The 27,621-nt window shown below is 39.0% G+C and overlaps 1 protein-coding gene across 6 annotated transcripts in view; it reads right to left on the bottom strand.

Moving 5' to 3' along the window:
- CTBP1 (C-terminal binding protein 1) overlaps positions 1-27,621 on the bottom strand; it is a 429,621-nt gene that overhangs the window by 301,995 nt on the left and 100,005 nt on the right. For all 6 annotated transcript variants that reach the window (XM_073342801.2, XM_073342803.2, XM_073342802.2 and 3 more), the window contains one exon: positions 6,834-6,997. In XM_073342801.2, coding sequence (XP_073198902.1) covers positions 6,834-6,891 — 58 coding nt within the window. In that variant the 5' untranslated portion in view covers positions 6,892-6,997. The remainder of the gene's footprint in view (positions 1-6,833; positions 6,998-27,621) is intronic.

Below are 27,621 nucleotides of genomic sequence, written 5' to 3'. Positions count from 1 at the left end.
AAAATAGGGCACTTTATATGAATTTACCAAAAATTTCATTTCTTCTGATAAAGTAGCCTACAATGGGTGTTCAATCTCCTAAAACTTTGTGGGCAGAACCAGGTCTATCAGCCATGAGAAGAGGGGAATAACTCCTTGAGATATATAGAGGATAGGAAGTCCCCCTCTGGAGACAGTTACCAAGATGTTTCCATTTTCAGCTTCAGTGTTCTGAACAATTTATTTTAAGAATTTTAAGTCTCAAATAGTCCTCTCCCATCTTTTTTTTCTTGAGAACCAAAAAGACTATTGAGTACAGACTTTTCTACTGTCCTGTCTGCAGGAGGAGCTTAATAACCTACTCTTATAAAGAGAAATAAAATGAACAGAGAGCTGCTGGTTTTATGAATGAGTTTTAAAACACTTAAAAACTATATTTCATTATATCATAACTATAAAATCTAGTCCTCTGATTATATCATAGCTGAAAAAAAGTTTCCCTTTAACTACTACAACTTAGGATATTTTCTTCAAAATATAAATATATACTAATTAATATATTGTACAGTACATAATATGTAAGCTGATTGATATACATACACAATCTTTGCTCTTCATTTTTTCTTTAAAACTTCTGCAACCTAAACCAACAATTTGAATGTTTCAGTAAAAGAGAAATCTTCTCAGAATATGCAATGTTCATTTAGGCTTTTTCCTTTAATGTTTTTCTATGTTTTCTTGTTAAAACAATACTTTTCTTTCCATTAAGGGATGCTGTTCAGCACCATTTTGGGCAAAATGGCCATTTAAGCCAATTTTCTTTTCATACTAGTAGCAATGCAACTTGTAATAAGTTAGCAACTTTGTAATAGCTTAACTATTTGCAAATTCTAAATCTCTCTTGAGGTGGCACTTAATGAAGATTCAAATTACAAAACCGATTTAAAGAGGCAATCTTCATCCAAAAGGGTGATGAAACCATCTTTCTCTGTGAAATGTGACTAGATACTGCATATTAAGAACACAATCAAAAATCACATGCTCATGCACTTAAACAGTACCATTATATATATAATGTTTGGACTGGGAAGAAAGAAGAGCATGAGGAAAGGTAAATGCTCACTAATGAACAAACTAAAACTATTTTACCATTCTGTTCTCAGCCTACTCATACTAATAGCATACTCATTGTATTAAGAATTCCAAAATATGCTTTACCTGAGTTTATTGCTCTGAATCTCTTTGCGGCAATCTGAATTCAACTGGGCATTTTATGATGCTTATTTTGTCTAAGTTTAATGACAACATATTTACAGGTTTCAGAGTAACAGCTGTGTTAGTCTGTATTCGCAAAAAGAAAAGGAGTACTTGTGGCACCTTAGACACTAACCAATTTATTTGAGCATGAGCTTTCGTGAGCTACAGCTCACTTCATCGGATGTATACCGTGGAAACTGCAGAAGACATTATATACACACAGAGACCATGAAACAATACCTCATCCCACCCCACTGTCCTGCTGGTAATAGCTTATCTAAAGTGATCATCAAGTTGGGCCATTTCCAGCACAAATCCAGGTTTTCTCACCCTCCGCCCCCCCCCCCCACACACACACACAAACTCACTCTCCTGCTGGTAATAGCTTATCCAAAGTGACCACTCTCCCTACAATGTGCATGATAATCAAGGTGGGCCATTTTCAGCACAAATCCAGGTCTTCTCACCCTCTGCCCCCCCCCGCCCCCGCACAAACTCACTCTCCTGCTGGTAATAGCTTTTGGATGGGCTATTACCAGCAGGAGAGTGAGTTTGTGGGGGGGGGGGGGGCGGAGGGTGAGAAAACCTGGATTTGTGCTGGAAATGGCCCAACCTGATGATCACTTTAGATAAGCTATTACCAGCAGGAGAGTGAGTTTGTGTGTGTATGGGGATGGGGGGGGGGGTGAGAAAACCTGGATTTGTGCTGGAAATGGCACACCTTGATTATCATGCACATTGTAGGGAGAGTGGTCACTTTGGATAAGCTATTACCAGCAGGAGAGTGAGTTTGTGTGTGTGGTTTTTGGAGGGGGGTGAGGGAGTGAGAGAACCTGGATTTGTGCAGGAAATGGCCCACCTTGATTATCATACACATTGTGAAGAGAGTGGTCACTTTGGATAAGCTATTACCAGCAGGAGAGTGAGTTTGTGTGTGTGGGGGGGGGGGGGGCGGAGGGTGAGAAAACCTGGATTTGTGCTGGAAATGGCCCAACTTGATGATCACTTTAGATAAGCTATTACCAGCAGCACAGTGGGGTGGGAGGAGGTATTGTTTCATGGTCTCTGTGTGTATATAATGTCTTCTGCAGTTTCCACGGTATGCATCCGATGAAGTGAGCTGTAGCTCACGAAAGCTCATGCTCAAATAAATTGGTTAGTCTCTAAGGTGCCACAAGTACTCCTTTTCTTTTAACATATTTACAGATTCTTACGGGGAAATGAATCTAGGAAAACAGTTTGGAGTTGCTCCAAAGTGCTCTGAAAGCAGTGTGACATCAGAGTGGAAAAAACTATTAGTTTACACAGTTTACTTTTAGAGTAACTTGATCACAAGTGGGCTTGAACCTGAAACTGGGTTATTCATTGAAAATTCAGATTGGCTTATCTACAGAAAATTCAGATTGCCTCAAATATCTTCATTAGTTACAGTCGAAGGATTTGATGGCTATTCTACAGGGAAAGATTTCTGCAGCTTTTACTGTCTGATTTCCAATTTAATTTGTATTGGGTTGCTGGAGGAAAGGGACATTTTTCCAGTTCAGAATTTTTACTTATTTATTAACTAAGGACATTTAAGTTTACAAGATGGCATTTTTGTGTAGGTTAATTGGTACTTCACATGGAGGAGCAACTTTCACTTGGAAAAAAACAATAAAATATTAGGAATCTTCTAGCTCCCCCTGCTGCCCTGATCTTTCAGTAAAGCTTCCCCAGTTACTCAGTCAAAGAGCATCACAACTAAACATTCCACCGTAACGTTTTCAGGAAAATGACATTTACTAAATATGCAACGCAAATTCACAAGAATAATATCTGTCAATGTGTAACACCGTGATCACTTTCCAGTATGAAGTTTTAATCTAACTTGCAAATTGTCTACACATTTTGTTTTTTCATTTATTTTATAATAATCTGTGTGAATTTACAAACTAGAAAACCTAGTCAGTACACACGTTAAATAACTACCTTGATTCTGTAAAACCTATTCTTATTCCACAGAATATAAAAATGTTCAAGTGATCAAAACTGATTTAAGAAAAGGTGGAAAAGTAAATGAAGTAAATTGTATAGTAGATTTCCTTTTTCAAAACTTTTAATTTATTTATTTTGGCATCTTACTGTACAAATTTTAGCAATTCTGCTTTGATTTGAGGTGGAGCATATATAAAAGGAGTTCCCTAAGAAAAATATCTGCAAATTTACCATTATTCCATCATTAATACATATTAACTTACACTCATTTAAGGTTGGATGCTTTCTCAGCTACACACAGTAAATAAAGTAATTCCCATAAGCAAACATTTGCAAATTTGGATGCCTCAAGTTGGGCAGCTCGGTGCATACTGGGTAACCTAAATAAGTTGTCTGTTTTTCAAAAGTGCTAACCCATCTGCAGCTTCTGTAGAAGTGAGTAAGAGGTATGAACACTCAGCACCTTTGAAAAATCATCCCACTTTTATTCATGTATCTAGTTATGTACTTAGGTGCCTAATTTTAGTCAACCAAATTAAACTATATGAATGAATCTGATTTTTGATAATCAGAGGCATCTCTCTCTCTCTCTCTCTCTCTCTCTCTCTCTCTCTCATCAATCTGGACAAAGATACTGGCCTAGGTCCTAGCTTCACATCTCCAGTTGGTGGTTCATAATATAAGCAGCTCAAATAGTCTCCATCAGTGGTTAATTTTTAGAGAACATTTGGTATTTGGCAAGTCTGATGCTTATTACTCATAAGGAAGATGCCACACACTGTTCCATAGATGCACAAGAAAAAAGCCTGGATAGGGAATGTTTTTAACTTCAGGTGCCCATCATTCAAGAAGAGTAGAGTATTGATAAATTGCAGCATGTTCAAAGAAGAGCCACAGGAATTATTACAAGGAGTGGGAAACATGCCTTATGTCGACAGACACAAGGAGCTCAATCTATTTAGCATAATAAAGAGTACGTTAAGGGGAGATTTGATTACAGTATATAGGCAACTACATGGGGAACAAATATTTAATAAAGGGCTCTTCAATCTAGCAGAGAACGGTGTAACATGTTCCAGAGGCTGGAAGATGAAATTAGACAAATTCGGACTGGCAGTAAGGCAAATTTCTAACAGTGAGAGTACTTAACCGCTGAAACAACTTATCAAGGGTCATGGTGGATTCTCCATCACTGATCATTTATAAATCAAGATTGGATGTTTTTCTAAAAGATCTGCTCTTGAAATTCTTCTGGGGAAGTTCTATGGCCTGTGTTATACAGAGGTCAGACTAGATTATCACCATAGTCCCTTCTGGCCTTGTAATCTATCAATCTATGAACCAGGCTCCAGACAGGAGACCCAAAGACTACAGATCCCCTCTCCTAGACCCAGTCACCTCCAGCTGCCTCCCACCATGGTCTGTTGAGTTCCCAGCAAACTAAAAATATCTTGCCAAAACTGGCATATCATTGTGACACTCCAGCAATGGACAGTTTTAGAATGTAAGCAAATATACTGCACTGTTTACAGTTGTTACAATATACAGTACAATAATAGCCTAATTAGAGCTAACTAGCCTACAAGAAGCCAAGAAACATATTTAAAATTTTCCAAATTACACAAAAATGAACATATTTTATTTTTGCACTGTGACACTCTTCCAACTGTTTTGCCAAATGTATACTATTTTCAACTATTCCGTGCAGAAGCCAGTTTCATGGAAGAGGGGGACAAAGGACAATATAATTGGTAACTAATTAATCTTTCACATCCTTAAATATCCATTTATCTTCTAGGAAGAAACTGCTAAATGTTACCTCACAATTCTGTAATGTGAGTCAACACCTAAAGGTTTCCAACAGAGGCTACTCAGACTGCACACAATTATACATGTACGTCTAAATGGCATTCATAATTACAATGCAGTGGGTAAAAGGCCAGAGTTTAACTTTAATTCTTTGGCTTTTTAAACCGACAGTATTCCAGTTCTGTCATTTAGAGATATAACAGTAATTTATAAAACAGCATATAAACTGGAATGACCAAGTACATATTAATACCATCACTGTTTTGAAAAGTTATTCAAGAGAACACAGCATGCCATTTTACAAATTGTGAGCATCTAATTTTGAAAATCAGGCCCACAAAATTAAATCCACTGTTGTCCCTCCCCCAAAACTGAAGACCTGTAAACTATTTTTGTCACATACAAATCTACAACTAGAACACTACTATTCTATCATTTTAGAGAACATTTCTTCTCCAAGTACTGTCTGACACCAATGCAAAAGTACATTAAAATTAGCATGTTACAAAAACAACGTTTGAAATGTCACATAGCTACAACAGCAATAACTAGAGACATTATCCTACACTTAAGTGGATTTGACAGTGAAAAATAAATAAGAGTTTAAAAAATAATATGAAAATATCAGATATTTAGAAATAAATATAATAGAGAAAACAAATAAGCACATTGGAACTGATAAGGAAGAAAGCTGACAATGAAGATGAACAATCTTTAAACAGCTGTGTAACAACAGTTTCTTGAACTCTGTAAAACATCTTACACATTTTTGCAAAATGTTAAATATTTAAGTAGTTCTATAGAACGCCAGCATGTCCCTGACAAAGATGTAAAACTCTGTGCATTTAGCTACTGAATCTTAATAGGGCCACATTTACTTTCTCTTCTGTCCCACTATTCACTATAATTCACAAAATTGCATGGATAGTGAACAGCACATAGAAAATTCAACTCTCAAAAATGATCCACTGACAAACCCCAAGATACATGCAGTACCTCAAGTTTTCAAAATACAACTCTGATGTTTTGAAAAGCAAAACTGAATTTCTGTAACCATAAAGATGTGGGAAACTACTTGTGCCTCAAAGAGAGGTTAACATTTTTAACATAAAAATTCAAGCATCCCTCGTCTTTTTGGATTTTTCTGTTTATAGGTATTTCATATAAAACCACTGCACAAATTTTCTCCCAACCTATTCTGATGTGAATCAAAAAGCACAAAACACCAGTGTAGTCTCAGACATTATATAAGAATAAATTATTTGTGGCATGAGATAGACTGCCTGATCCAATTGACTAAAATCCTTCCAAATGACAGGCTGGCTCTTTTTTCTAGTACTGATCATTTAAAATATATTTCACATCCTGTGCTATCTGAAGAATCAGACAGTTTCTTGAATTTATTTGAATTTAACCTGTAGAAGAACATCAAAGAAACCACCCTCCTTAACAAGCATGTCTTAGCACTCAAAGTAAAAAGAACCTGCTGGTTCACACTATAAGATCTATCCTTTTGCAAGGTTTGTACAGAATTTACTAAAATATCAAGCTGGTAATGGACTGCCTTTAATGCACAACAATAACATTGGCGCTCAAGCACTAGATGTAGGTTATATGGCTTTCATCTCAAAAGAATAGATGTGCAGTTATGATAATCTCAGCCAGTCAGTCAGTGATTGTGAGTCTATCATGAAAAGCCCTGACTAATTAAAAAGAAGTTTAATTACTGTAAGAAACACAGTTCCAACCCCCAGGAAGATCATTAATTCATAAAATTGGTTAACGCAGTCACGTTTTAGATTGCAGTATCTAACCTTCAAATATGCGATCTAGGCGTTGCCGCTTCACTTTGTGTTTGTCCATAAGAGACATTAGAGCTGAAGTTCAGAGAATGTTACCACGCAGTTTGCTGCCAAGCTCTTCAAGAATCAGCCACAAATAAAATTACTGCTGTATGTTTTTCAAAATGTCTGTTCACCTGCAAAAAGAAAGACATATCTGAAACTACAAAATGCAGGTAAACATACTCAGATTTTTCATCTTATTCCAAAATTAGTGATCTAAATATAAATTTAGACAGGTCAGAAAACATACAAGATTCTTAAAATATATTAGATAACTTAATATTTCAAAATAACCTTACTTTTGCAACATGTATAATTTGTAAGTGTACAAATAAAAGCTTAAAAACTCAGGATGGGAAGAGTTCACAGAAAGACAATTCCTCTTTTACTCTCACTTGGTTGTCTAGTATGTATTTTTACCCACCTAACACACACTCTTTCTCTACACATCTAGGATAGATAAATTATTTTAAAGCATTTACAGGTCAGTCCAGTAAGTCTCAGGAACATATTTCCCAAACAATTAATGAAATTATTATTTTCAATGCTCACTCGCAATGCTGAGCATAGGCATTCCATGTGATAACATTTACAAGAAGCGAGGACATGAACCTTTCTTGCACTGACCTTTTAAATCTTACAATAAAAGGGTAAATCAGAGTTCAATATATAGACACTAAGGAACCAATTTTAGGGCAAATTAAATAAGAGGAAATGCAGCAAAATGACAATGCAGAATACCAACTTCTGTATCAGCTCAAATGGCAACTAAGTGCCAACTTTATGCATGATCAGATAAATTATCTGGTAACTAACATGACTATCCACTTTTAAAATTCTGTGTAACTGAGTAAAGATATGCAAATAAGAACAATCATTTTCAAATATTTGCAATGTTGTTGTAGCTGTGCTGGTCCCAAGATGTAAGAGAGACAAAGAAGGTGAGGTATTATCTTTTATTGCACTAACATCTGCTTGTGTAAGGTACAAGCTTCTGAGCCACACAGAGCTCTTCTTCAGAACTGGGGAAGGAAATCAGAGAGTTCAGACAACTCTGATTTCCTTCCCCAGACCTGAAGAAGAGCTCTGTGTAGCTCAAAAGCTTATACCTTTCACCCGCAGAAGTCAGTCCAATACAAGATATTACTTCACCTAATTTTGAGACTAACAAATTTATTTGAGCATAAGCTTTCATGGGCTACAGCCCACTTCATCAGATGTAGCCCATGACAGCTTATGCTCAAATAAATTTGTTAGTCTCTAAGGTGCCACAAGTACTCCTGTTCTTTTTGCGGATACAGACTAACACAGCTGCTACTCTGAAACCTTCACCTAATTTGTCCCTCTCAATACTTAGATATAACTACTTCTTTCTGTTTCTGTGACATTGCAGCAACAGTCTGCATCTTAAGCCAAATCACACAGAACAGAAAAAAGACAACAGGAAAAATACCTTAACAAAATGTAATCAACATGCTACATTGCATGAAATTCATCTGAATAAGCAGAAAAAGTATGGGAGGTTGACTATACAGAGTGTGGTAATGCTATCATGTTGATTCCTGCTTTCAAATACTAAAGCGCACATCAAGTGCCAAGGTTACAGAACATTATGTCAAGAGCATAGCACAGCCGATGAGTTAATGATTAGACCTTTTCCTGCTTCTTTATATTACTAAACCAACAGCTTTGAACACTGTTGGATAGCATTACAGTCATCTTCAGAATTAATGATTCTAGAAATAAGTCTATCTGCTCACTGCTTTCTAAAGGTAAAACTTCTTTTTAAGAGCATAAAACTATTGTGCATATTTCATCAACTAGTCATATGAAGAGTTCATGAAATTGGAGACAAGTAATAAAATAAAGTGAATTACTTTAAATGTAAGAAATTACACTTATTTGAATTAAAACATGTACAGGCATTTATCCAAGATGTTCTGAGTACATCTAGACTGAAACAAACCGACTTTATTAGTTATTAATAATTATTATTATATTAAGCCCTTTGCTTTCACATAAAACAATTTCAGGAATAAGTGTGCCTATCATCCTCCTTGATCAATTTCTATCCCCTTCTTCACATTCCTCCAGTGGTTTCCTCTTGCTTTGACGTCAGATTCATGTTCCTTGTCCTCTACTGAACATATGCATAACACATTCCAATTCCAATTTGGAATCCCACATAAGAACATAAGAATGGCCATACTGGGTCAGACCAAAGGTCCATCCAACCCAGTACCCTGTCTACCAACAGTGGCCAATGCCAGGTGCCTCAGAGGGAATGAACCTAACAGGTAATGATCTAGTGATCTCTCTCCTGCCATCCATCTCCACCCTCTGACAAACAGAGGCTAGGGACACCATTCCTTACCCATCCTGGCTAATAGCCATTAATGGACTTAACCTTCATGAATTTATCCAGTTCTCTTTTAAACCCTGTTATAGTCCTAGCCTTCACAACCTCCTCAGGCAAGGAGTTCCACAGGTTGACTATGCGCTGAGTGAAGAACTTCCTTTTATTTGTTTTAAACCAGTTACCCATTAATTTCATTTGGTGGCTTCAAGTTCTTATATTATGGGAACAAGTCAATTTACCTTATTTACTTTCTCCACACCACTCATGATTTTATATACCTATATCATATCCCCCCTTAGTCTCCTCTTTTCCAAGCTGAATAGTCCTAGACTCTTTAATCTCTCCTCGTATGGGACCTGTTCCAAACCCCTAATCATTTTAGTTGCCCTTTTCTGAACCTTTTCTAATGCCAGTATATCCTTTTTGAGATGAGGGGACCACATCTGTACACAATATTCAAGATGTGGGCATACTATGGATTTATATAAGGGCAACAAGATATTCTCTTCTTATTCTCTGTCCCTTTAATGATTCCTAACATCACGTTTGCTTTTTTTGACTGCCGCTGCACACTGCGTGGACGTCTTCAGAGAACTATCCATGATGACTCCAAGATCTTTCTCCTGATTAGTTGTAGCTAAATTAGACCACATCATATTGTATGTATAGTTGGGGTTATTTTTTCCAATGTGCATTACTTTACATTTATCCACATTAAAATTAATTTGCCATTTTGTTGCCCAATCACTTAATTTTGTGAGATCTTTTTGAAGTTCTTCACAGTCTGATTTGGTCTTAACTATCTTGAGCAGTTTTGTATCATCTGCAAACTTTGCCACCTCGCTGTTTATCCCTTTCTCCAGATCATTTATGAACAGGTTGAATAGGATTGGTCCTAGGACTGACCCTTGGGGAACACCACTAGTTACCCCTCTCCATTCTGAAAATTTACCGTTTATTCCTACCCTTTCTTCTCTATCTTTTAACCAGTTCTCAAACCACGAAAGGATCTTTCCTCTTATCCCATGACAACTTAATTTATGTAAGAGCCTTTGGTGAGGGACCTTGTCAAAGGCTTTCTGGAAATCTAAGTACACTATGTCCACTGGATCCCCCTTGTCCACACGTTTGTTGACTCCCTCAAAGAACTCTAATAAATTAGTAAGACATGATCTCCCTTTGCAGAAACCATGTTGAATTTTGCACAACTATTTATGTTCTTCTGTGTCTGACAATTTTATTCTTTACTATTGTTTCAACTAATTTGCCCAGTACTGACGTTAGACTTACCGGTCTGTAATTGCCGGGATCATCTCTAGAGTCCTTCTTAAATATTGGCGTTACATTAGCTATCTTCCAGTCATTGGGTACAGTAGCTGATTTAAAGGACAGGTTACAAACCATAGTTAATAGTTCCACAGTTTCACATTTGAGTTCTTTCAGAACTCTTGGGTGAATGCCATCTGGTCCCGGTGACTTGTTACTGTTAAGTTTATCAATTAATTCCAAAACCTCCTCTAGTGTCACATCAATCTGTGACAATTCCTCAGATTTGTCACCTACAAAAGTCGGCTCAGGTTTGGGAATCTCCCTAACATCCTCAGCCAGAAGACTGAAGCAAAGAATTCATTTAGTTTCTCCACTATGACTTTATCATCTTTAAGTGCTCCTTTTGTATCTCGATCGTCCAGGGGCCCCACTGATTGTTTAGCAGGCTTCCTGCTTCTGATGTACTTAAAAAACATTTTGATATTACCTTGAGAGTTTTTGGCTAGCTGTTCTTCAAACTCCTTTTAGGCTTTTCTTATTACATTTTTACATTTAATTTGGCAGTGTTTATGCTCCTTTCTATTTACCTCATTAGGATTTGACTTCCATTTTTTAAAAGATACTTTTTTATCTCTCGCTGCTTCTTTTACATGGTTGTTAAGCCATGGTGGCTCTTTTTTAGTTCTCTTATTGTGTTTTTTTAATTTGGGGTATACATTTAAGTTGAGCTTCTATTATGGTGTCTTTGAAGAGTGTCCATGCAGCTTGCCATGTATGGTATGGGTGATGTAATGTCCATGAAGAGTGCTGGAGCGCAACTATAAGAATAAGTCAAGTCTTATTTCCAATGTTATCCAATGTTTTGGAAAGAGTTTTTTAAATTTTCATTTTATATCCCAAATGGAATAAAATAATATTGATTATTTCTCTTATGTGCAGGATTCAGCATTCTTAAATAACAGGTGTGACTGTATCAGCAGACTGCATGTCCAGGCATTACACCAAATCCAACTGAGACAGCATGCTGCAGCAGGTCTACAGGCTTTGAAAGAAGCAACAGCAAGAAAAGCCGCTTAAATTACGAATGTGATGAAGTATCCATTATCCTATTTATTTGGGCCATCCAGCAACTATACTAAATACTAAAATGCAAAATACTGAACTTTCTTTAAATTTGTAGATCTTTGATGTCAATAAACTACAGATACATTTTGTCCCCAATGCCAGCATAAGCAATCATAAAGCCAATGTAACTGACTAGAAAAGGCTCTCTCCCATGTAGAAGGATCCTCTGGTGGTGTAAAGTTGGCATAAAGGCTCTCATGCCAGTCCACTCCTTCCTGCTGACAGAAGAGACTTGTCTGGGGGGTTCCCTATAATCTCTGAATCCTAAACTGCTGCATTGGCTCATTGGGGCCGTTAGCAGCTGGCATAATTTGGCACAGCTCTCAGGCGGCTATAATATACGCCAGGGTACCAAGCTGACACAGCAGACTCACTACTGGGGGAGTGCAGCAGCCACTTTTGCATCCTGCCCTGAACTGTGCTGTACGCTCCACATCCTGAGTTAGAGCAATAGGCCACAAACTATGACGCTAATCCACTGCAATAGCATATCCATATATACTGTGTGCACAAGATGTGGGACCTGGATTTCACATGTAAAATGTAGAGCAAATAAGATACGAAACTTTGAGGAAGAACACACTTTTATTATTAAAACCACTTCAACACACCTTAAAGCTTAAGGAAGGTGAAACTGTAAACGAGAAACATGGAAACAGAAATGAGCCAGTACCAAAGTGTTAGGCAACACAAAACAATCAGACTTACATGAACTCTATGTCTCAGGTTTCATAGCAGGGGGTTTGGAAACCTGATCCCAGCTTTGCCACAGCTAACAGAAGCCAGGTATGCCAACATGTAGCCAAAGCTGTGGAATATTGTGGCTGAAATTATGATTGACCTGTATTACCTGCTCCACATACATCCTCTGGGGCACTAGCCTCCTTCCCCACATCCTCCCCAAATGGGCTGTGAGAAGCAAAGAAGAATCTCCTCCGGGCAGATCCAGTCCACAGGAACAGACAGGACTTGACTAGGAGCAGTGAGTGAGGAAAGACCTAGCTAGGCAAATAACTAACTAACATATTTTTAAAAAGAAGATGCAGTTTTTTGACAGTAAGGGTAATTAAGCATTGGAACAGCTACCAAGGTACGTGGTAAATTCTCCATAACTTGGAGTCTTTAAATCAAAACTGGATGTCTTTCTAAAATATATATGCTTTGGTTCAACCACAAGTTTCTGTGCCACACAAGTAACAGCAGGTAGCCATGTTAGTCTGTATCCACAAAAACAACAAGGAGTCTGGTGGCACCAATCTGAAGAAGTGGGTTTTTTATCCACAAAACAATGTGCCCAAATAAATCTGTTAGTCTTTAAGGTGCCACCAGACTCCTCATTGTTCTTGTGCTACACAAAAATCACCGGGTGAAATTTTATGACCTGTGTTATGCAGGAGGTCAGATTAGATATCATAATGGTCCCTTCTAGCCTAAAAATCTTTGAATGTGTTTATCTGTGAAGTTGTGCATCTTCTCACTGATCACTTTGCTTGTATATTGCATCCCTGTCCCTTGGCCTTTGTCTTTCTTGTCTGTTTAGACTCTACAATCTTTGGAGCAGAGATGGTGTCTTTTGTGTGTACAGTCATAACACAATGGGGTACTGATCCTGCTTGGCACCTCTGGGCACTACCAAAATACAAATAAATCATACGTTTTAAAATCCTAAGGATCTAGGCTTTACCATGCTTAAAAACTTGTTGTAAAGTTATACCTTTTTATGAATCATTCTATGTAGGATCACAGGCCTCATGTTTAAAATATTTAAATATTTTCTTTAACTTTTATTTTGAATGATGGTTCTTCTTCAAACAAAAATAAATCTACTGGCCATGACAGAAACAAAAATAATTTCCTGCAAATGCCAGCCATGGCTAGATGTTTAGTCATTCTGATAATTTCTATAATTTATTTAACTTCCCACCTCGTGAACACATATGTACCTAGTCCACATTGTATTCTTTCTTTTGTTTAGCTATCCACAAAAAGCTTTTTCTTCTGTAGTCACTCTACGTAGGAACCTGAATGACAATAGTGAAAACAGACCATCTGTAACCCGTGATCTACAGTTGATGCTGGTTGAAAGTGTTACCCAGCTGTTTTCTCTCTTGCAGCAGCTCCAGTACTTAAAAAAAAAAAAAAGTCTAAATCATCATGTTAATACTAGTAGTTTTTCTTCCAAATATAATAAAAACAAATGAGCCAATATGTTTTAATAGGTAACAAGTTGTCACACGTTTTTTTAAAAAATGTTTTGATTAAAGTTAAATGCTCACGTTAACAACATAGTTATAATTCTACACCACTGCCCGAGAATGTAAAACATAATGAGACTAACACACAAAGAACATGACATCGGAAGCATTTTCAGGCAAAACAAACTTGTATAATTAAGAGTGCATCAGTTACTGCAATTACTAAACCACAACATAAATAACTGAATTGGAGAAATTAACAAAAAATGCAAGTCACACTGAATTGAGCCATAATGAACTGAGACTCAGACCACAAAACACTAAATAGTATTTAATAGTAATACATTTCTGTTGTTCAGTATTACAAGACAAAGAGTAGATTCGAAATGACTCATGTCTACACTGGAGCTTGAGGTGTAGTTACTAGCTTGGTTAGATATACCTATGGTAGCTCTAATTGAGCTGGTGCGCTAAAAATAGAAGTGTAGCCTTGGCAGCATGAGCTGCAAGATGGGCTAGCCACTCCAACTACATACCTAGGGTCTTGGATGGGATTGTACCCAGGGTGGGTAGCCCATCCAGCTGCTCTTGCACAAAATATATCAATGTAGCTATAAAAGCACTCACTTGATCAGAGCTTGGGTATGTCTATTCAAGCTCAAAATTACACCTCCAGCTCCAGCGAAGACACTTCAGGAAGCACATTTACAAGAATTTGATACAGAAAGACATTTAGGGTTTGAGCAGGAGTGCTGCACCAAAAAAATTTAGTCTAATTTAAATTTGCTAAAGATTTCTGGAGATTTCAAATATGTGTAAGCAGTGTCAGGATGAGCTCCACCCTGACATCTGGTGGTGAGGTGTGGCAAGTTGTGGAAAAGAACTTCAGGGGCTGATCTCATTTGCATAGGCACACCCACCACGCCTAGAATGAGACCATAGCTGCCCAAATGGTCACTTTGGCTGCTGTGGGATCCCCAGTGTCTCTGTTATTGGGGCAGGAAGAATAAATTGTTATTACCCTGATTATGGGAACTGTGCTTGGAACTGTACGTGGCCTTTTGTTATGATGGAGGGATTCACCATCAACTAAGTAGCACTCGCTAGGCAAGGGTCATGGGTTCCAAAACTCTGTGAACTGAGAGAGGCTGGGGACAAGTAGTAATACTTGGTGGCATGGGCCCCTTGGTGAGGGCCTTACATGCTGATTGCACTTCCTCCTCTCTCCACTGTGGAATATCAGAGCTAATTTTGATTTCATTAGAAGTCTAGTTATAGGCTGCTGAGCTCACTTTGGGCTGACAGTGCACCAGCACTGGGGCTCCCCTACTATAAGCTGAATTCACCTAAGAGCTGAAATCACTGAGTGTTGTGTTAAGTAGTGGGGGAGCCTGAAGATATATTGTGGAGCAGTTTGCGGGACGGCTGGTGAAGCAGTTCGACGCGGAGCAGTGTGTGGATGGCAGGAGCTGCTTGTGGGCTGTGGAGCTGAGTGAAGGAGTTCGTGGGGCGGCTGGCGGAGCGGAGCGCAGCTGAGCGAAGGAGTTCGTGGGGCGGCTGGTGGAGTGGAGCGCAGCTGAGCGAAGGAGTTTGTGGGGCGGCTGGCGGAGTGGAGCGCTGCTATGGAGCTATGGGGCGGTCAACTTCAGATCACGTAAGGTGCCTCTTACCCCCGTCCCATTTCCACCCAGGTTGGGAGGTAAAGCTCCGCAGATAAACTTTCGAACTCCGGGGCTGCCCTGACCAGGGACAGAGACTTTTGGGTCATTGGACTTTTTGGGACTTTGGGTGATTTGGGGTTGCTGGACTCAAGAACTAAAGGGAAAAGGGCATGCCCCAATTTGCCTGGGGTGGGTTTTTTTTTTTGCTCATGGGTTGTGTTATGAGTCCTGTTGGTGGTGTTTCCCCAACATAATGCCACATTGTTTCTCTCTGTTATTAAAAGACTTTTGCTACACTCAGACTATGTGCTTGCGAGAGGGGAAGTATTGCCTCTTGGAGGCGCCCAGCGGGGGTGGTATATATTTGTCCCAGGTCACTGGGTGGGGGCTCGAGCCGGTTTGCATTGTGTTATTGGAATGGAACCCCTAGATATTGAACCCGGCCCTTGTTGCTGCCAACTCTGACGGGCAGAAGGGTTACATATGCAATGTTGGAAAACAATATTAAGGAGAAAAGGAGTACTTGTGGCACCTTAGAGACTAACCAATTTATCTGGGCATAAGCTTTCATGAGCTACAGCTCACTTCATCGGATGCATACTGTGGAAAATAAAGACGATGTTTTTATGTTTTATACAAACCATGAAAAAATGGGTGATTATCACTACAGAAGGTTTTCTCTCCCCCCACCCCACTCTCCTGCTGGTAATTTTTTCATGGTTTGTGTGTATAAAACATCATCTGTATTTTCCACAGTATGCATCCGATGAAGTGAGCTGTAGCTCACGAAAGCTTACGCTCAAATAAATTGGTTAGTCTCTAAGGTGCCACAAGTACTCCTTTTCTTTTTGCAAAAATACAGACTAACACGGCTATTACTCTGAAACCTAATATTAAGGAGCTTTTCTTTCTGTTTCAATTTAAGCACTGATTCTGATGTTTACAAACATTTTTCTAATAAGACAGGGCACTAGGAATTGTAACCTAGTGTGCCCTGCAAAAGATTTTTACTCACGCTTAGGCTTAGATGCAGTATAATATACTCATGCTTAGACCCAGAAGGAGACTTAGATGGATACAACATTTTCGAGGGAAGGGACAAGCAACCCATAAATTGGAATTTATTGCATTTAGGGTGCAATAACAGGCCTCTGAAATCCAGAGTGTTCCTGCACTGTGCTCCTTGTGTTTGGAGAAAAAAGTAAAGATCCTGAGAATGGAATTTAGCCTAATAAGAATCCAAAGTAGAGGAGAAAAACTCCAGTTACTGTACAAGGTAAGTAACCAGACCACCTTCTTCGAGTGATGGTCCCTATGGGTATTAAACTTAAGGTGACTCACAAGCAGTATTTAATAAGGAGGAGGGCACAAAGAACCATACTGCATTACAGATTAAAGGATCACTCTGCTGAGCCAAGGGAATGGAGAGCTTTATGGGACACACTTGTGGATGCCAGCTCAGCTTTACCTATAAGAAAATTAAGCTTGCCCACAATGAGTTCTCCAACTATCCAAGGAAAACAGTTTCAGTACTCAGAAGCATTGAAAAAATATTCTGCAAAGAACAGACAGACAGCAGGAGAGTGTGCTGCCTTCCTGGAACCAAGACATGAGACATAACTCTAAGGCTATGTCTACACTACCGGCTAAATCGGCACCACTGAGATCGATGCAGTGGTGTTGATTTAACGGGTCTGATGAAGACACACTAAGTCGAAGGGAGAGCGCTCTCCCATCGATGTCTGTAATCCACCTCCCTGAGAGGTGGAAGCTATGTTGACAGAAGAGCATATCCCGTTGACATACCACAGTGTAGACACCACTATAAATTGACCTTAATTACGTTGATTTCAGTTGTGTAACTTACATAACTGAACTAGCATAACTTAGATCAACTTACAGCGTTAGTGTATACCAGCCCTAAGATTCGATAGGCTTCTGAAGTCAATGGGCAAGGATCCATAGGTGATGGTTTATATTGGCACTAATGACACTATGTCATGAGATCTTTCATAGATAATGGATAACTTACGGGAACTGGGAAGAGTGTTGAAGAATGTCCAGGTGAACTTCTCTGAGATCCTTCCTATCCAATGAGAGAAGGAAAACAGAGGATTCTGGAAGAGAACTGCTTACTAACTAGGTGGTGCGGGGGTTTAGTTTTGTGGAACACTGGTCCACTTTCTTTGGAGCTAGGGAGCTGTATAGTCTGGATAGGCTCCACATCAGTAGAAGGGGAATCAACCTTCTCAGGGACAGGCTGGCTAAAGTAGTAAGGAGGGCATTAAGCTAACAACAAAAGGGGAGGGTAAAAAGAGGGAAGATATGTGCACTTATTTACCAAAAATAGAGACGATGAGAACAAACTTAATCAAGGAACCAAAGGACATGAAGAGAATTCTTGAATTGCCTATCCACCAATACTAGGAGCCCAGGTAACAAACAAGAGGAATTGATACAGATCACCAAATCATACTAGGGAACAGGATGATTGGCACCTTACACACGTATCTATAATGTGCAGGGCAGGGTGGGGAGAAAGCTGCATGATCATGGGAGACTTTGATTTGAATGACATATGCCAGAGGTTTCATGCAGCCACTACTAAAATATCTTTGAAATTCTAATTATAGATGACAATTTCCTAAGTCAAAAAAAGCATTACAACCGTCATGGTGGAATTCTATTTTAGTCCTCACCATGTCAGATAAAGAAGAACTGATCACAGAACTTAAAATTAATGGTAGCTTAGATACAAGTGACCATGACCTGATCACATTTATAATGTGCAAACCACTTCAGATAGGTCTAGCAGGTCAGTATGGAAAAGTAAAAACTCATTAAATTTTAATGCAGCTTTTTAGTATAAAAGCTGATATTTGATTAGCTCATAAACTTTTAGGTCGAGAAAACTTTTTTTAGAGGAAATAAAGAATGAAAAACCTATGAACTGGACTATTTACAAGAATTATCAAAATGCTAGTTTTATAGGGTCCAGATACAATGAAAAAAGTACAAAACAGCAGAAACTTTAATTCTAAGGGACTTCCATAGAATAGAAACTGGACTATTTTTTGAAGCAAATTTTATCAGAGAAAAACAACTTCTGAAGTAAAAATGCAGGTAGTGCAGGTATCCATACAAACAAATCTCCATGTCACAAATAACTGAACAGCGATAGAGATTAGCATTACTGTTAAGCCATAAGTTTTATAATACTCCTCAACATCAGTTTAAAATACAGTTACCATCAACTGAAAAAGGAGAGGAAAAATAAAATCTCAAATAAAATCAACAAGTGGGAGAAGATAAGAAAATAAATAAATGTTTTAAAAAACGGAAGAAAAAGATGGTTTTATTGCTATGAAACCTAGCATAATTTGGTATATCATCATGCCACTGTATAAGTCCATGGTGCACCCGTACCTTGAATACTGCGTCCAGTTCTGGTGCCCCATCTCCAAAAGGACATAGTGGAACTGGAAAAGTTCAGAGAAGGGAAACAAGGATGATAGGAAGTGGCTTCCCTATCAGGGGAGACTAAAGATTAGGGCTGTTGAGCTTAGCAAAGAGACGACTAAGGAGGGATATGGTAGAGGTCTATAAAATCATGAATAATGAGGAAAAGGGGAATAGAGAAGTGTTATTTACCCTTTCCCACACAATACAAAATGAAATTAATAAGTTACCGCTTTAATACAAACAAGAGGAAGCACTTTTTCACACAATGCACAATTAACCTGTGGAAATCATTGCCATGGGATGTTGTGATGGTCAAAAGTATAACTGGGTTCAAAAAAGGAAGTAGATAGGTTCATAGTGGGTAGATCCATCAATGGTTATTACCCAAGATGGTCAGGATGCAACCACATCCTTCGCGTGACCCTAAACATCTGACTGCCAGAAGGGGACGACAGGGGTGGATCATTCCATCTGCCCTGTTCTGTACAGTTCCCCTGAAGCTCTAGTGCTACTGCTGACCACTGTCAGAGACAAAATACTGGACTAGATGGACCATTGGTCTGAGGCAGTATAGCAGTTCTTATGTTCTCCTTATGTTCTTAAACTTAGGGATGCCAACCTGATGAAGCCAAAACATGTAACATGGGATTTTATAGGTGTGAGAAAGGCAAAAATGGGATAAGAAATGATCAGAGGACATTTCAAAAGCCTGGGATAAATGTCTTTATTGTTCAAAAGAACTCTACAACTGTAATTTCAAGATTCTGCATTTCTGATGTGAATAATGGACAGTAAAACAATAGTACAACATGGAGTTTGTATGGAACAAAAGAACTTTGGGTCTGAAATGAGTAATGCTTTCTCATAATGGGAGATAGTTAAGAGGTATCCTTCTATAGTTCACTGAAATTATACGTGATGCATTACATTCAACAAATGTAATAGCAATCTAAAATTAAAAGTAGCATTTAAAATTGAAATATTAAAAATTGATATTAATATTACAACTAAATTAATATTTTGGTGCCTGAAATCTGATTTCTTAATTCTGAATATTAATGCATTTTCTATAGTGTTTATTAATTATTAATTATTATTATTATTATGGGTTCTGAAAGTAACATTTTTTTTAAATCTAGTAAAGCACCTCAAAATAGAGGAAAACAAAGAGTGCTTGTGCCATCTAAAAGCTAACAGAATTTTACTAGCGTATTTCTCAAAAATGTGGTGATCTCAAGACTGCTAACACAATTTAACATTAAATATTTTGTTCTTAAATTTTCCAGAAAGGCCCATTTCATTATTGTAGTCTCTTTTGAAGACACTATAGTATGCTTTCCCATAAAATCAAAACAAGCCACAATATAAAATTATCACACTGTTTATGATGTACTGAAAAATTTTCATGTGAAACTTTCGGTGAGGCATAAGTAAGGCAAAGCAAGGCATAGTGAACAGAATAAGCAACTGATATCTGCTGCTGAAGAGTAAGTGTTCAAACCAGACTTTTGTGAGAAACTGGAAGGGACAAAAAGACCACAATCCTGTCTTGCCGAAAAGCATACTGTTGGGAAGACACACACAAGTCCCTGCTTGATACACATACAGAAAAAAGACATTGTAGTTAAGCAACTTTCCCTTACCATTAGATGTCACTACAGTCAAAGAGAAGCTATGCAAGAAGCTTCAGCAAACTTCAGGATCAATAAATTAGTTAGAAACAAAACTAAAAACTGTTGACAAAAACACTCAGAAGGGAGTGAGACCAGCAGGAAGAAAGGGAAGAACTTCCTTCACTCTATCTAAAGAGGTCAGTTGCAAAAAAAAAAAAAAAGTGGGAAGAGTGGAGAGAGGAAGAAGATATGTACTAGCGAAAGTTCCTTCTTCCTCCCAGCTGTTCCCAGCCCCCGCTCAGTGTCTTTGTAAACAGTGCAAGCTGTTGTGTCCCTAAGCTAAAGGCCTTTACTCAGGTTAGCCCTTTACCTGTCACAGCCCATAGATAGGCTCTGCATGCCCCTTCAGAGACAAAACAGAAAAAAATAGGTCCAGAAGAAATATTAAAATATTGAGCTTTTCCAGTGGAAGTTAAATTAGAGAATCCTCAGATTTAATGAAAAAAGCACTACTCAAAGTGCTGGACCTTCTCCCAAATTTAGTAGGATCTGAAAGGGCATAAGTCGCTGGCCCCTATATTGACATCACAGCTAATTGCAAGGATATTTATTGTGCGTTTGTCAGGCATCAGAATTAAAAGTTATATTAAAAGTGGCAAGCAAATTTGATTACAGGGTCAGCTTGTAACATTGAGCAACAGCATTTCCAGCTAATTTTTTTATGACCCCAATGTGACAGAACATACCTGTGTCCACACCCTATTGTAATAATCTTTGTATAAAGTATGCATTGTAAGATATCATCTGAAAACTCATAATTTGCTGGTTAATACTGTCCTGATGAAATATGTGTGGCACCATTGTACATGAAGTTATAGGATTCCACTGAATGGTGATCTTAACACATGTTCCAAACGGAGGACGGCAAACAGGTCTGTCTCAAACAAAGGAATGTGTGCTCTCCTTAGTTTGCATATAAGCAGTAAACAGAGTCATGAAACAGGAAGGGAAACAAAAAGTTCCAATAAGTGAGGAAGAGCAGCAGGGAAGATCCTTTCCTTTAGAATCTCTGTCTCCTGAATCTCAGCTGAAAATGTTTTCCAAGGGGGGGAGTGACACTATAAAAATGAGCGACAAACACCCCAAGGCACCCCTCCTCTCTCTCTCTGTCCATTGATTCACTGCATGAGAAGGGAAATAGGAAGAAGCCATTAAACAGACGAAGGGGTCCTGGCCTTAGAAGTCAGGCCAGTAAGACAGTTGAGAGCATGTCGTGGGAAAAATGTTGCTTTGAATTTAACATAGTTTGTTAAGTTAGGCATTAGCTGTGTTTTATCTTTTTTTTTTGTAACCATTTCTGACTTTTATGCCTCATCACTTAATCAATCTCTTTGTAATTAATAAATTTGTTTTATTGTTTTATCTAATTCAGTGTGTTTAAATTCAAGTGTTTGGGAAACTCCTTTTGGGATAACAAAATGTGTGCACATTATTTCCACTAATGAAATAAAGGACTTATATAAATTTGTATTGTCTAGGAGAGGGCTGGGCAATACAGGACATACATTTCTGGGGGCAAAAATCTGGGGCCTGGAGTGTGTTGTGGTCACCCTGTGGTATAATTCAGGCTGGTGAGAGCCTAAGTGTGACTCACAGGCTGCAGTACACACACACACACACACAGATATAGCTTGGAGTGATTAGCATACTGAAGGCTGTTTGTGAACAATCCAGACTGGAAGCTATCGAAACAAAGCACTGTAAAGGGCACCCCAGGGTGGAGGGCAGGGGTGACACAGCCACTCATTAGTCTGGATTGTACCCTGGGTATGTCACAGCCAGTTCTTGATAATCCTTGCAAACGTTGTGCAGTGAGGCTCAACTATGTTAGGATCACATCTGTATACAAAGTTTCCTTGCACAACACACCATTTTGAAGCTTTATGGGCCAAATAAGCTGAATTTCATTACTAGGATGAATATTAAGAAATATGGGTCAATTTAAAAGTAGTCAACATGAATTTTAGAAAAATGTAAGAGTGGACTTAGCTAGCATACACACCAAGCTTTTAATTTTCTTTTATCTCCCATTATTGCATTAAAAGACAACACAAAGGACTGCACACATTTTAAGGAAAAATGTCATGAGTTCCATGCTCACTTTAAAAAAAAAATCTACCCTTTCATGCAATTTTAAAAATCATTTTCTCTAAACTTAACCCCCAACTAGACTCCTATGAAAAGTTTCCACAGTGTGCAAAACCTTGTTTAATATTATTGTTTGGTTGTCAAGGTAAATTTTTAAAAAATCTATAGTATGAAAGTAATGAAGTTACTGTTCTAAAATTGTTGATTAAAAGAAAAGTTTAGAATATGTGGGTGGGAGGGGGTTCTTCTAACTTGGAAACTTTTGTGTGTACTAAATCCAATTTATAGTAGTGAAGAATAACATTTCTCTCATTTAAGAAAACTCACAGGATTCTGCTTTTATGTTTAAGCTGTTATTAACATTATGGTAACTTACTTACATGTCTCCACCTGTTGAAAAGAGATTACCTAGATATTTACACAGCTATGTAAATGATATATTCCATTATGCATATTGGAAGTTCTCAAACCTTTCCATAGTGTGGCCCGCACCTTAACAGAGAAGTTGTTTTGTGGACTCCTCCCCCACTATTCATGACCACACACACCATCCCCTTTACCAATCTTCTTTGTGTGGACCACCTTCACTCCCTTTCACAGCTGCATAATATCACTGTCACAACAACAATTGCTATGTGGTTATGCTTATGTGGAAAATTAACAACAGCAGCCTTTAAAAAATACGATTTAGCCTCTTTTAATGTGAGTAAGTAGGTGGAAACAAAGTTAGCACCATCTGACTGGCTAGCTCTCTGTGGACCGGAAACTGAGAACCACTGATATACATTACAATGATTTATTGTACCCCATTTTAAAAGTAGACTAGTTATGGTGGCTAGACTCAATATTTGAGATCACCTGTCTGCACCCTTATTCAATGGATGAGTAGACAGAACAGGAGAAGACTAGAGTCAGTCGGTGTGATGAGAGGCCTTCTTAGGATGGAATCTTGACCTATCCTTTCCTTTACAGGAAGACTTGCGGATGGCTATTTGTAGATTAATCTTCTCCTCTTTTACCTGCACATCAGTCACTATGAGACAGAATTCCCAGGGAAGCAGAAAAGATCTTTCCTTATGATGTCCTGAGGGAGGAAACAAGGGCTAGAGGAATGGCATTTGTCAAGGTTCCTCCCCCACTCTGAACTCTAGCGTACAGATGTGGGGACCTGCATGAAAACCTCCTAAGCTTACTTTTACCAGCTTAAGTTAAAACTTCCCCAAGGTACAAACGATTTTACCTTTTGCCCTTGGACTTTCGCTGCCACCACCAAACATCTAACCGGTATTATTATTATTAGGAAAGAGTCCGTTTGGAAACGTCTTTCCCCCCCTCAAAATCCTCCCAAACGTTACCCCCCACCCCCGCTTTCCTGGGGAAGGCTTGATAAAAATCCTCACCAATGTGCATAGGTGACCACAGACCCAAACCCTTGGATCTTAAGAACAATGAAAAAGCAATCAGGTTCTTAAAAGAAGAATTTTAATTAAAGAAACGTAAAAAGAATCACCCCTGTAAAATCAGGATGCAAATACCTTACAGGGTAATTAGATTCAAAACATAGAGAAAATCCCTCTAGGCAAAACCTTAAGTTACAAAAAGACACAAAAACAGGAACATCCATTCCATTCAGCACAGCTTATTTTTCTCAGCCATTTAAAGAAATCAGAATCTAATGCATATCTAGCTAGATTACTTACTAAGTTCTAAGACTCCATTCCTGTTCTGTCCCTGGCAAAAGCATCACACAGACCGAGAGAGAGAGGCTATGTTTCTCCCTCCCCCCAGCTTTTGAAAGTATCTTGTCTCCTCATTGGTCATTTTGGTCAGGTGCCAGTGAGGTTATCCTAGCTTCTTAACCCTTTACAGGTGAAAGGGTTTTTCCTCTGGCCAGGAAGGATTGTAAAGATGTTTGCCCTTTCCTTTATATTTATGACAGCATTATGTACCCATAGGCTCAGAGGTCACAGCCCAGGGGTCCTAGACTCCTCAGAAGAGTGGTTCACTTTGGCCTCTGAGGACCACCTCATATGTGAGAGAGACATTTAAGAAGTGGATGGATCACAGAGAGGAAAAGACCACAGAATGGACTCAGACTGGAGGAATCCGTATTCTAAAAATGACCCAATTTGAAAATTGGGAGGTGGGCAAATAGGCCAGTTTTTCACCACATGCACAGCGACCATTTTGATAGGCCTTGTGTCAAACCCTAGAAAGTCCTTTCATGCTTGCTGGCTTCAGGGTCCACAAAAGGCCCAGTAGTTGCCAAGGTCCCTGCCCACACATGACATAAGTAGGGTTTAATCAGTGGGTTCCCTTCATCCAAGATATTCATTCTATTCTATGTAAGTTCTTATGCTGTCCTCATCACCATAGTATCAGCATGCCTGACAGTAGCACATTAAGTGATGTGACAGACATCTGTCACATGTGGTTTGTTCTCTCTCTCAGCCTCTTGCCAGGGGGAGAATTCTATGTGCAGTGCAGTGTTTTATTTAGCTATGGTTTTGGTTTTAATGTTATATGTTTATGCTGGCGAAGACAGATTGGAGAAATGCACCTTGCACTTGGAGTGGAAGGTTGTGAGGTTTGTGATGGTCCTTAGTTCATTGGGGAGTTCATTCCACTGACTTAGGCCAGCCGCTGAGAAAGCTCTATCTCCCCTGCACAGCTGAGCTTAAAACTTTCTGCCATAAAGTTTCATTCTGCCTCAGGAGTGGAGTTGACGACCATAGTCTTCATCCAGGCGCTTTAGGCAATCTTTTAGATATCTTGGGCCCAGGCAACTGAGCACCTGGAAGATTAGGACAAAGATCTTTAACTTGACATGATGTTCTACGGGAAGCCTGTATAGAGAGCAGAGAACAGGTATGATGTGCTTGCAATAGCCTCTGTTACTGAGGAAGTGCACTGCAGCATTCTGCATTTGTTACCAGGAACAGAGGGCTTCAGGCCCAGGTAGAGGTAATTCCTGTCATCCAGATGGGAAGTGTACAGGTGTGTACAACTGAGGGTCAGTGTCACAAATATAAAGGGAAGGGTAAACCCCTTTAAAATCCCTCCTGGCCAGAGGAAAAATCCTCTCACCTGTAAAGGGTTAAGAAGCTAAAGGTAACCTCGCTGGCACCTGACCAATGACCAATGAGGAGACAAGATACTTTCAAAAGCTGGGAAGAGGGAGAGAAACAAAGGGTCTGGGGCTGTCAGTATGCTGCTTTTGCCGGGGATAGAACAGGAATGGAGTCTTAGAACTTTTAGTAAGTAATCTAGCTAGGTATGTGTTAGATTATGATTTCTTTAAATGGCTGAGAAAAGAACTGTGCTGAATAGAATGACTATCCCTGTCTGTATGTCTTTTTTGTAACTTAAGGTTTTGCCTAGAGGGATTCTCTATGTTCTGAATCTAATTACCCTGTAAGGTATCTACCATCCTGATTTTACAGAGGTGATTCCTTTACTTCTATTTCTATTAAAAGTCTTCTTGTAAGAAAACTGAATGCTTTTTCATTGTTCTCAGATCCAAGGGTTTGGGTCTGTGGTCACCTATGCAAATTGGTGAGGATTTTTAACAAACCTTTCCCAGGAAGTGGGGTGCAAGGGTTTGGAGGATTTTGGGGGAAAGATGTGTCCAAACTACTTTTCCCAGTAAACCCAGTTAGAGTTTGGTGGTGGCAGTGGATATTCCAAGGACAAAGGATAAAATTAATTTGTACCTTGGGGAAGTTTTAACCTAAGCTGGTAAAAGTAAGCTTAGGAGGTTTTCATGCAGGTCCCCACATCTGTACCCTAGAGTTCAGAGTGGGGGAGGAACCTTGACATGGAGGCAGAGTGGTGGGATTAACCTGAAATCATTTTGAGATCAATTTGAGATTTTTTGAACTAGAAATACAGATTTTAAAAAGGAATTTTTTTTCCTTTGGAGCTCCTGGAAAGCAGCTTGTTTTTTCTCTGCTTTGGAGCCAGAGCAGAGACAAAAGGGGATTATCTTTGTGAATTGCAGGTTTTCTTTGCCTGGAGGCAGGGTACTTAACTCCTGCAGGGAAATTCACAGTCTTCCAAACCAGAAGTTTTTTTTTTCCATAAAAGTAAACGGGGGGGGGGTGTTTTACCCATTTGCCTGGAGACAAAAGTGGCAGGGGTTATTTTTTTAAGGTTTTGATTTTTTTACAAGGAGCACCAGTTTGAAAAGGAATTTTTTTTCCTTTACGCTGCTGGTAAGCAGGTTTCCAAGTAGTTGGAGGTTTTTTGCTTTGATTTGGGGCCAGAGCAGAGACAAAGGGAATTGTCTTTTTCTGTAGGCTGACAATCACTATCAGAGAATATGTATCCTATTCCAGCACAGCAAAATTTTACAGCCAAGTTTTGTTTGTTTATTTCTAAACCTCGGGTGTAAAGTTAGTTAAAAACAGCGAGGTTAGGATGACAAAATCCACAGCTCGACAAAAGCTGGAATTAGCCAGATTTAGGCTGAGGAAAAACAAAGGGAACATGAAAGACAGATAGAACTCATGCGGCTGAAGAAGGAAGAGAAGGAAAAAGAGAGGAAGCATGTGGAGGAGGAGAGGGAAAAAAAGAGGAAGCATGCACTGGAGATGGAGAAGGTAAAGGCCCAGCAGAATATACCAACAAACCCTAGCAATCCTTCTCCAGGTACCACGCCCCATCCCAGAAAGTTCCCCACCTACAAGGCAGGCGATGATACTGAGGCCTTCTTAGAAAACTTCGAAAGGGCCTGCCTTGGGTACAACATCTCTACTGACCAATACATGGTAGAGCTGAGGCTGCAGCTCAGTGGACCCTTAGCTGAGGTAGCAGCTGAAATGCCTAAAGAACACATGAACAAGTATGAACTGTTTAAATCCAAGGCGAGAGTCAGAATGGGGATAACACCCGAGCAGTCTCGTCGGAGGTTCCGAGCCCTAAGGT

This window comes from Lepidochelys kempii, chromosome 4 (assembly GCF_965140285.1).
Source record: "Lepidochelys kempii isolate rLepKem1 chromosome 4, rLepKem1.hap1, whole genome shotgun sequence".
NCBI classification, from domain to species: domain Eukaryota; kingdom Metazoa; phylum Chordata; order Testudines; family Cheloniidae; genus Lepidochelys; species Lepidochelys kempii.
The sequence above is the reverse complement of the archived record's forward strand: the minus strand, read 5'-3'. Positions and strand labels throughout refer to the sequence as shown.